An 11809-nucleotide genomic window follows, 5' to 3' on the forward strand; every position below is an offset into this window, starting at 1 on the left:
CACACACACACACACACACACACACACACACACACACATACACACTACGTAGAGTATATATTGTAAAGCCTAACCATGAAGGACAAACATGGGAATAAAAATAAATCCAAGAAAAGTTTCAGAAAACTTGTACAATACTGTTTATAAATATTTATTTTAGAAAATATAATCCCAAAATTAAGATTTCAAGTTTTTTATTATTATTATCCAAATAAAGTTCGGAAGATATTTTTGGTGGTCTTAATGTGGTATAGTCTCTCTTCTTAACATTCATTACAAAAGCAAAATTTTGTATTTCATATCTCGGTGGAAAGCTAGTTTCAAGTGCATATTAATCTTAGTCATCTTGTTAGTACAAGTTATTGTTTTTTAATATTTGAGTTTCTAACATCATTCATTCAATATCTGGTTTGGTTGGGTGCACCATTTTTATATCAAGATTACATAAATCAGAATGTTCTTATTAGGCAATTTTAATATTAATTAAACTTTTTAATTAATCATTTATTCAATGTGTGAAAAAAATGTTTTTGTGAATATATTTCATTCAGTCTTGGAATGTTGGAACCAAGTATTGAGCTAAGGTCACTCATTGGGAATTAGATTGCTGTGACACTTTCTAAAAATATTTCAATTGAACTAAGTGTGTAACAAGTAAAGGGACTGTGTTGTCTTCTAGCAATTCCTATTTAACTGTATTCTAAGCTTAACTTTCTAAACACCAAATATAAAAAGTTGTATTTCAAATTTTTTATATCAGAAGTTCTGTAATCATCTGAAATATTGAACCACATGAAATATGCTGTAGATCAACTGTGCTTACTAATCAATTACACAACCTGTGATCTATAATTTACCTTGTAAGAATCTGAACTTGTATTTATGTAGTACAAAGTATTGTAGTAATATAGGTTTTAGAAATGTGTTAAAAGTTTTTGTTGTTTTATAAAGTTTTATTTGTTATTGTATTAATACTGTTTAAACAGTTTGATTCCTTAATTAAAAACTCAAGTTTTGACTCTTCTTAACCATGTCAATTGATTGGTAAACTTGACAGACATTCTGAATGTAGAATAAGTTGATCTTATAGCTATTTCTAATTACGATTATGGCATATCTTCAAAACAAGAATTAGTTCAAAAATTCTGGTAGAACTATTTCTTTACACCTCCAATAAAAGCATGTGGTTATATGAAGTATCTACATTTCCTAGAACTGTGTTTCCTAGATGATACACACTTCTTCACACACAAAGATATCTTCCCATGCATCTGCCTTAAAGATTTGCTAGACACCAGCCTTTAGGCAACTCCCATATAAAATCATAGGCTTTCTAGTGGATTGTTCTACTACATAATGACATTATTATGCAGTAAAAGCCCTCCACCAATAGGAGGGTGACACAACCTCCCCCGTGCACTTACTCCCTTTATGCTTTTGCATTCATGATCTTTGTTCTTTTTCCTTGGCACTGAACATGACAGATGTTTTGTTTTTTACAATTTACCAAGAGTGGCAGTAGCTTAAGTGAATTTGTTTACTTTCTTGTGTGAGTGAGGAATATCTTCACACAAGTTAAGTTTTAAACATGGCTACTGGAGGCATGTTGACTGTGGCTGATGTGATGGCTACTGTGCAGAGGGTAGTGGGCTCCATTATGTGACTGGTAGTTTCAGCACCTGTCCATTCCTCTGGTGTTCCTTCCCCTAATTCTGAAGGGAAGAAGGAAAAAGAAGATGAGTTAGACCATATGTTTATTTCTCCTGTTTATACTTTAGGAACTTCTCTTTCATCTGAGTAGAATTTTCAAACTTCCTCACATGATTGGGACCTCATAGCTCAGATATGTTCTGCTCTTGCTCCTGTGTCATGACTCTTCCTGTTCCCTCCTTCACAATCCTAACTCAACAAATTTTATGTTTTCCTCCTCCTCCTGATATTGATGTTCACACTACTTTATTTTTAAACCAACTACGTTCCCATGACCATATACCTTGGCCTCCTCGCCTTTCAGATTCTTTTATCCTGGCCAACAGGAGTCACAGACTTTAGAATCTCTCTTGCCCACTTGGGAGGACAGACCTTTTCAGGTTGGTTTCACTCTTCAGTGCCCAATTCTCTTATCTTTGACTGATCCTCTTTTCTGTGTTTTATTACCTTTCCTTTCTATGCCTCATATCAGAGGCACTCCACTGTGCCTCAGATGACTTTGCAGGCAATTCTTGTTCCCTTCTCTTTTCTACCATGACCTGAACTACTACTTCTGCCTTTTCCCTACTTATTTGGATCATTTATTATTGGGTAAGAATACCATCCTTTTCTGTGTTCAACTTCCTTCCTCCTCCTCACTCCATTTCTCCCCACTTATGTTTTTGGAGGGATTCCTGATTCAAGTCAATTGTGGGTGAAAGCTGCCTATCATTAATCCTCAATTACATACTTGGTTACTTGACTGTACTAAACCCCTATCCCTTCCTGTACCTGGTATAAGTCCCTCTGTTTCCTGTATTTCTTTCCTCTCTTCCTCTTCTACTTGACTGTCTTATGCCTGATGTCAGTGTCCAAGTAGATTTGGATCTCGCGGGAACTCATCTGTTGCTGTTTGCACAACTTTGGGGACAACCCTACACAGACAGATGGGTTACTCTTGTCCTCACTCATGGACTCTCCCTCAAATTCTCTTCCCCCCCCCTCCTTTCAGCCCTCACCCAGTTCACTTTCTTCCTTCTTGAGATCCCATCTATCTTCAATGTCCGGAAGAGGAGGTGTCAGCTCTGTTACACAAACAAGCCATAGAAGAGTGTATGACCCTATCTAAATGGTTTTACTCGTCTCTTTGTGGTCCCCAAAAAAACTGGGGACTGACATCCAATTTTTGATTTTTCCTCCCTCAACCGATTCATGTTCATCCCTCATTTTTGTATGGAAACTTCCCTCCATTGATTCTTTTCATCCGGATTATGGATGACAAAGGTTGATGTCTCAGTTGTGTTTCTTTATGTCCTCATTACAGAGTCTTTAAGATGCTTCTTTTGATTCATTTATTGGGATTATATCTTCCAGTTCTGGGCTCTTCTGTTTGGCATTGCATTGACCCCCTATGTCTTCAACCTTGTGCTCAAGGCCTTTGCTCACCATCTGCACAGACTGGTTCTGCAATTCTGTTATTACATGAATGATTAGCTTCTCCTGTCCCACTCACAAGAAGAGTCTTCCTTTCATACCTCTCTTCTTCTGCAAGAAGCTGCTCATTTGTGATGGCTTGTCAAAGCCTCCAAATCCTTTCTAAATTCTATTAAACATCCTGTTCATCTGGGAGTTTTATTAAACTCCTAAGCTGGGCCCAAACTTCTCCTATCTGCCTGCAAGCTCTGGAACTTTCTGTCACCAGGTTGCATGCCTCTTCTACTCCTACTGTGTGAGAGGTTCTGTCACTTTTGGGAACTGCTTATCCCTTTGGGTTGTGATCATATATACCTCCCATAATGGTCCTTGCATGACCAGCAGAACCACTCACGGGAACCTTTGAACTCAATGATTCTCCTATTCCCTCCTCTACTTGAGGATCTCTTTTGGTGGCAGAATTGATCCAGTACTACTATCATTGTTTCTCTACCTCCACCCAAACCCGACATATACCTCTTGGGATAGGAAACATCTCTGAATCACCTTCTTATGTCAGGCACTTGAACCCAGCACAAGTTTTTTCTTCATATCAACTTGCTTGAATTCCTGGCAGTCTGTCAAGCATGCTCCCATTTCCTATCCCTCCTAGTTGTGATTCACTTTGACAACTCCACAGTTGTTTCATGCATCAACCATCAAGGGGATACCCCATTTAGGATCCCTTGTTTTCAAACCCTCGACCTTCTTTATTGGGCCAATTCTCAACAGGTTTGCTCATTGACTGCCATGTGCCGGGAGCTAGGAACCTAATTGCAGACCAACTCTCTTGGCCAGACCTTGTCCTGTTTACAGAATGATCTCTTCACTCTCAGGTTTTACAATGGGTGTGTTCTCTACTAGGGGGCTTCATTCATCGATGCCTTTGCTACACTTCTCAATTCCAAGATTCCCATTATCTGGTCTTTGGTTCCCCATAATTCAGCCCTGTCTGTCTATGCTTTCTGTCAGGACTGATCTCATCTTTTCCTGTATGATAACCCACCTCTCTGTCTTTTATCATGGGTCCTTGTCATGCCCCCTTGGTGCTGCTTCTTTGGCCAGCTCAATCCTGGTTCCCTCTTCTTCATTGTCTGTCCACTCCCACCCCTTCTCCTACCACCCATATCCTGTATCTTGCTTCTACCTCACACATTACTGTTCCATCAAAGGATCCTGTCCCTTCATCTTCACATTTGAGATTTGTTGGATCCCTTGCCTGTGGAGTTGGACATTCCAAGCACGTAATCTTTTTACCTTTCTCATTCTTGTCACCCTTCTACCTTCTACATCTAGCTGTGTAAGTGGTGTATGTTTTGACATTAGTCCATCTGCTGCTACCTTCCTGATCATCCTGCTGTAGACCACCTCTCTTTTCATTTTTTAGACTTAAAATAAGACCCAAAACTCGGGCGCTTTCAAATAGTTGACTATTCTTCTTCAGGAGAATAAAGGGTGACCTTTAGCCTGCACAGTGCAATATATAGTAGGACGTGTGATGTCATGTAAACCAGAAGTCCAAACTCAAGTCGTTAGTCTCCCAGAAGGTAGAATTCATTTGTAGAGAGAAAAAAACAAAACATTTTTTATTAATTTGCATTATGTATGAAACTTTTGACTGATAGAGAAAAATAAAATACATATGAAGATGAGAGCTAGAGAAAATAATAATGTAAATCGATACCTGAAATGTTGAAACTAATGACCTCAAATGGAACTCAAGGACTGCTTATGACTGTTTTAATGACCTACAAACCTCACTGTTACATATTTTGACTCTCCTTACTGACCTTTGCATCAACACCTGTCTTCCCTTTTTTATCTGGCTGTTCAGCAAAGGATTAGCTGTCTCTACCGTTACCAGTTATTAGACTGCCTTATCTACCACATTTTGCAATACTGCGAGATGTTTTCCTTCCCAGTTCTCCCACCTCCTTGCCCTGTTCCCATGCCTGATTAAGACCTCAGTGTCATCCTGCATACTCTTACATGTGCTTCTTTTTGAGCCATTGACAACCTACACCTTATACCACCTTTATCTTAAGACCTGTTTCCTGTTACTCCTCGCCTATGGTTGCAGTTGTTCAAATCTCTTTGCTTTAGGTTCTTTCTGTAACCTTTTCCATTCTGACTAGTTTTTTTTTCACCCTAAGATTTCAGCAGCTTGAGAAGGTGACTGCTCCTTTTCTCCCACTTCCTTCTTTCTATTTCATGCCTTTATGATCTATCAGACTCAGATAGACTGTTGTGTTCTGTTCATGCTGTTCATTGCTACTTAGCCAATACCTCTAATTTTTGTGGCTCTTGTCTTTGCCTATTTATTCCCCGTGATTCTTCTTCCAGAGACTTAACCTTATCTACCCTTACAAGCTGGGTTTGTCAGCTTCTCCATTTGGTCTACCCCTCATTGGGGGTCAATACCCACAGACTGCTCCACATTTTTCCTATTAGATTTGCCACCTCACTCATTCCCTTGATGCTTGTTTATGATAGCCGCTGGATGAGATTTTCTGGGCTGGCATGTGGACCACATGTAACACCTTTCTCATCACTATCTCCACCACCTGGCTGTCTCCTCTCCTGAAAGTTTCCACCTGCCTCTGTTTGCTATTCTCCAGTCTACCCACCATCTTTATACAGGTGAGCACATTCTCCCTCTTATTGTGGCATTTGCTTACAAGATCCTGCCAGGTGGCTGGTGGTGCCTTCCAGGGTACACTTAACTCCAAAAATGCTGCATTGAGCTAGAATAATAGAAGGTGCTCATACCATCTGCCCTGGCACCATATATTTGGCTGCTGTTGAGATGGGGTGTTCTGCAAGACCACTTGAGGTTTCCCCATGATACATTCTGATATCTGAGTATTGTCCATTCTAGACTGTACCTATTCCATGGACTATCATGGAAAAAGTCTGCATTAGTGGGTGCTTTGCCTGCTTCCCTGGCTCACGCTTTTCAAAATAGGGTTAAACAGTGACCTGTTGCACTGTCTCCAGTATAAGACCTTTCTGGCTGAAACAGGATCAGTAGGGATCTGGGCATTTCTCCAGGTCTCTCCACCATGAATTCCTCTCCCTTTTTTTCTTTGAGTGGAGCATGGGAGACCCTTACCACTTACCATTTCCTAGCTGCTGGACCATTGAAAACACTCGCTGATGTGAACCTAACTGCTAGAGCTAGAATAAGGGGTCCCAATCAGTGGGAAGTGGATGGTGGTGGCACTGTCAGTGTAGCACAGGTTATATCTCATATAATTATACCTACAACATGCTAGAGCACATTATAAGATATGTACCCTTTTCAGTCGAGGTGAGCACGTACTCTGGAATTGTGCTCTCCTCCTGTAGCCGCTGACTGTCAGTTGAGTTGAGGTGCACTTTTAATATTACATACTTTATGGCATGAAATCCATGCCCTTCTCCTGCAGCTTGTGTCAGTCCAAGAGTTTAGTGGTAGAGTTGAAGTGAACATGCACAAACATTACACACTGTGGCATGAATTCTGTGCACTTCCTCCCACAGCTGGTGTCAGTCCAATAATGTGTTATGGTAGTTGATATTGCACTAGATGGTCTGAATGTGTCCCAACCAAGCTACATGTATTGACTGTCCAACTTCTTGTGTGCATCTACTCGGCTGACCATGTCCTTGTTTTGCCCGTACCTGCAATACATGGGGCTCGTTTGCCTCTTCCTCCCTATGGTGTGCCTCCATGAGCTTTATTTGGGTGCTTTCTAAAGGGAACTAATGTAAATAACATTTTGCGCTGGGCCCTCCACCAATTTAATGCGGGCTTCTAGCTTTCTGCATGAAGGGGTGTGTGTGGTCTCAGCTCAGAAGTTAACATTTTCTTTACCTGAAAATGTATTTCCGATAGTTACTTGCCTCCTCTCACACTTCTTGCCTTTCCTCCTCCCTTTTGGTACAACTTAATATTTCTTGCCTCATCAAAGAATGAAGATCATGAGTGCAAAAGCATAGAGTAAGCTAGTGTGCAGGGAGGTTGTTCCACTCTCCTATTGGCGGAGGGCTTTTACTGCATAACATCATTATGCAGAAGCTCAATTATCAAGAAATCTTATAAGCTGAAGTGGGAGTTGCATAAAGGCTAAGTGGCATGCAAATACCTAAAGCAAACACAAGGGGAAGATAGCTTTCTGTGTCAAAAGGTGAATGTCTATGAGATATATTTATATATTTGTGTAAGGAAAATGTTAACTTTCCATTAGTTAACAAAAAGGGTGGATTGGCATTAAAGAATCAACCTGGTCAATATCACATGCAACATCCCACCAGGTAATTGCCTGGTGGGCCAATCTGCCTGTGATTAAAAGAATACTTAGAATTTGTCCACTTTATTTGATTTAATTGTACAAAGGTTTAAAAAAAGTTTTACACATAAATATGAAATTTATAAATAGTTGTTTATATCAAAATTTAAGAGAGTGTTTGTTTCAATTAAAGATAAAAATATAAACCCTTTAACCCTTTGAATTATTAGGACTAAGTGCTTTAAATAGCTTTTTTTCACTAAAAATATATATCTACAAGCAATATTTTGTGCTGTGATGTGTAATTGACAAAAAGACTTTAAGATTGTTTTCATCCAAGACCTACCAACTGGAGGTAGGTGACTCTAATGAATTAAAATGAAAACTGTCTTTATTTCATAATTAATTTATAAATCCATTAAAAAGATCAAGAATGAATTGTTTAATGGTATTTTCTTTCAATTAAATATTTATAAAACTAAGCAAAATCATCTGAGTGTCATGGATCATTTTAACTGTTTAAACCGTAGAATTCTCTCTTCTTTGACGGTGTCTTAAAGTACTTCTTAGAAAATGATAGGATATTTAAGGAATGTAAAAACCAAATTATATTTGGAAGCAGCAAAATTTCAGATCAAGATTTTTGTGAACATGCACAACTTGGATATAGTTGGTTGAGTCTTGCCAATGCTGTTGAAGGGATTGTAAATTTTTTATTGTACTTAAGGTTTGTTGGCATAGAAGTTATTTGGATAATTTGTAGTCTTCATTATTATTTACCTAAAATAATGAATTAAAATATATTTTAAATAATGATCACTAGTAAAGAAAGTATTGAGTAATTGATAAGTTTTAATTTAAATAAAAGCACTGTAAATTTATATTGAAATATTTTGCTAAAAACATTAATTTAAATGTTTGAAATCATTAAAGAAATTTAAATTGTTCAATAATATACTCTCAAAAATCTTTATCGAGCACTTATAATTGTTTGTTCTGTAAATACTTAATTTTGGTATAAAATTGTTGGAATCTTTTTAAAATTTCCAAAGTTTTATGACCTTTTCTAGTTGTATGATAGCTGATTGAAACTTAAGTTTTATATAATTTGAATCTTATAGTCCATCATGTACATCACACCTATTTATTTATTGTATTAAATAAATTGGATGATTTCCTATTGTTTTTATTTATTTCATAGGCTTCAAGAGCACAAATCTTGAAGAAAGCTGCAGATTATATTCAGTTTATGAGAAGAAAAAATTCATCCCATCACCAAGACATTGATGACTTGAAAAGACAAAACCGATTGTTAGAAGATCAGAGTAAGTCAAAAGTACTTGCAGGGATTGAATATTGATATACATAGTTTTAGTTTCTGATTTTAATATGTTTTATATAAATGAATTAACAATAGTAAACATATTCTACTAAAATATATTTTTGCTAAAATTTATTTTATTTTATTTAATTTCAATTTAAGATTTTTAGGTTTTGATGTCCTTGGTTTTGCAAAGGTTTTTGGGGTTAGGAGAGAGAAGTGTAAATGCTAAAGTGTATAACAAACAAAAATATTTTTTGTTCCTTTTCAAAAGTTGTATTTATTGGTAGGTTTGAAATTTTTATAAAATACTTCAAAAAAAAATTTGCTTATATTGAGCAAGAATTGTTTTCTTTCAGACATAAACTTATATTTGTTGTAGAATTCATTCTTAAATAATTTTTTTAAAAATTGTGTGTAGCCTGTTGTATTTTAAGGTTTTGTTGTTTATCAAAAATTTGTGTTGTATGTGTGTTATCACATCTTCGACAATGTAATAGCAATATATTCAGTTGTAGGACAAGGTATAGACATTTTAAATTCTTTAGGTGCAAGGTACATGGTTACTTTCCTTCGTGAAGCAGTCCTAAATCATGGTTATTTTGTCACTTTTGGTTGTATGAAAAAGCTTTTTCAAAACTGAGACACTGTAAAAATGTATAAGGCACCATTATTTACCTGCTGGTGCAGTACAACCTTGATTCAACCAGTTGTTTTTCAGAATTAGTTATTTGCATGCATACATCCATGTTTAATCTTTAGGTTACCAATACGGGTGCATTATATCATAATTTCTTACTAATGTGGGTATATTTTGGTTCAGTGCCCTGTAATAAATTAAATAAAAAATTATGTATTTACATATACTTACATACACATACAGTACGTACAAAAATTTAAATTTTGTTGTATATGCATATAACCAACAAGAAAGAAAATGTTTGTTGCACTTAAAACAGCATTTTTCACCAGTCAGCAAACTTATCTATGTGGCTGATACAGCCTTCTGTCTAAACTTTCAACTATTTTATCTAATGTTTTCGTGAATACAATTTAAATGTAATTTTATAGATCTTTTATGGATTACTTTTTTGTTTTACATGCTTTACACTGCAGCCAGTAGGAAATAGTTAGAGAAAAGAAGTACCAAGTGATATCAAGTCTAGTATTATGAATATTTTTATTTTAGACTTTTGTCTCTAAAGTACCCTGAAGTACATTTTCCCAAATGTTTTTTGTATGATACTTTATTAAATGTGTTCTGTTATTTGTAAAATTTCTACACTGAACACTTTGTGTACCTGAAACCACCTTGTCTTCAGGTAATCCCAATCAACTCTGATCTTCAGTGGAGTCTCTTAGGTTAGTAGATTTAATTATTCCATGATTAGTGACTTTGATTTTAAACTAAAGAGTTGGATTTTCATCCACAAGATAAATATTCTAGAGAATCTTGATGTTAATAAACTCAATCTAAGAATGCTTCTAAAACAAACCAACTGTAAACAAACTCACAAAAAGAGAATTGATAAATCAAGCTTAAATATGGAATGTTGCAACAAGTTTAATGTTTACGCTACTGATATTTTTGTGCAAACTTAGAATTAGTTAATTTTGTTTTTTTATATTTCCAGTCCGATCTTTGGAAAAAGCCAAGGCCACAGGGAACTTTACTGCTTCTACAATGCTAGACACAAATCACTTCAACAGCAAAGGAGATGCAATATCAGCTTTTGATGGAGGATCAGGTTCAGAAAGCTCAGATACAGAGGACTCAGGACAGAGTCATCGTAAAAAAATGAAGATTAGTCCTTCCTCTACTCCTGCCTAGAAATGTGCCATCTTTAAACAAGGTGTATCGTGGGGTGTGTTGATGGTACCAGCGGCCTCTCCAACTGCCTTCATCTACCTACGTTGTTTTGTTTGTTATGTACTATATAAATATATATATATATATCTCCTAGGGAAGAAATCTGTGAATATTTAATTTACTGGTTTGGCAGTCCATGAGGCCAACTCATGACTTTAAAGAAGTGATGTAGGGAACAAGCTTTCAACCAATAAAAGTTGTATTTATTGTATTACTAGATAAAAATCATTATGAATCATAGATTTTGTATAATTCACATGACTTCTAGATTCTTCTCAGTAAGTCATATTTAAATTGTGTTAGAAAATATAGAAACGTTGTATTTTCAGATTAAGTTTTGATGAATGTTACTCCCTTCATAAATGAGAGATGAAACCAAATAACCACTGGTACCATTCAGAAAGTGATTGTTTCTGGAACCATAGATTTTTCAAGTGAGACTGACACATCCAAAACCCTAAAGCACAAAATGATGACTTAATCTTATTATTGTCTATAGAATAAAACTGTCATGTTCAAAGTTTATATAATATAATTGTAAACATTGTTATGTGATTAGTGACTTTCTTCTTTTGTATATTTTATTCAGAATAAATCTGTTGTCTGTGATAAGAGAGACTAAAGCTTACTTGTCTGCATTACCTCAAACTGTAAAGACATTGCGTAACAAAAGTTAAATTCAATTAATTTTGCAAACATGAATCGGATCACAGAATTGGAGTGCCAACTGGTGAGGATTTGAACTATGCAAAATGTGTGTATATATATATATGGTTTGTTCATATCTGAGCATAAAGAAGAGTTTACGTTATGTTAACAGAAATAATTAAAACAGCCAATATATTGAATATAGAAGAATAATTGTATAAATACAGGTTAACGTCATAAGCTTGTAATAATCCATGTTGAACATATGCAGAGAGGAAATAGCAAGTCAGTGAGATCAGGTTGAATTAATATAGATGAGAAATCATCAAATTGATCAGTTACCATCTAGTGGTATCTAATAAAAAAAAACCAAAAAAACTCCCATCCAAATTTTACTTGTAATTCAAATTATGATAACCCACATGCATTATCTTGCATATATTATAATTAAAACCCATTTGCCATTTATTTGCCCAACTTGCTAGATGAACTAAATCCTTTTGTAAATCAGCAGCATCCTCTTCACAGGTAGCAACA

At 35.9% G+C, this 11809-nt stretch overlaps 1 protein-coding gene across 2 annotated transcripts in view; it reads left to right on the forward strand.

Annotated features, from left to right (window-relative positions):
- LOC106466890 (protein max-like) overlaps window positions 1-11240 on the forward strand; it is a 52260-nt gene extending 41020 nt beyond the window's left edge. For both annotated transcript variants that reach the window (XM_013927207.2, XM_013927201.2), the window contains 2 exons: window positions 8635-8758; window positions 10389-11240. In XM_013927207.2, the coding sequence (XP_013782661.1) occupies window positions 8635-8758; window positions 10389-10585 (321 nt within the window). In that variant the 3' untranslated portion in view covers window positions 10586-11240. The remainder of the gene's footprint in view (window positions 1-8634; window positions 8759-10388) is intronic.
- The last annotated feature ends 569 nt before the right edge of the window (window positions 11241-11809 follow it).

Source organism: Limulus polyphemus, unplaced genomic scaffold (assembly GCF_000517525.1).
Source record: "Limulus polyphemus unplaced genomic scaffold, Limulus_polyphemus-2.1.2 Scaffold76, whole genome shotgun sequence".
Classification (NCBI taxonomy): Eukaryota; Metazoa; Arthropoda; class Merostomata; order Xiphosura; family Limulidae; genus Limulus; species Limulus polyphemus.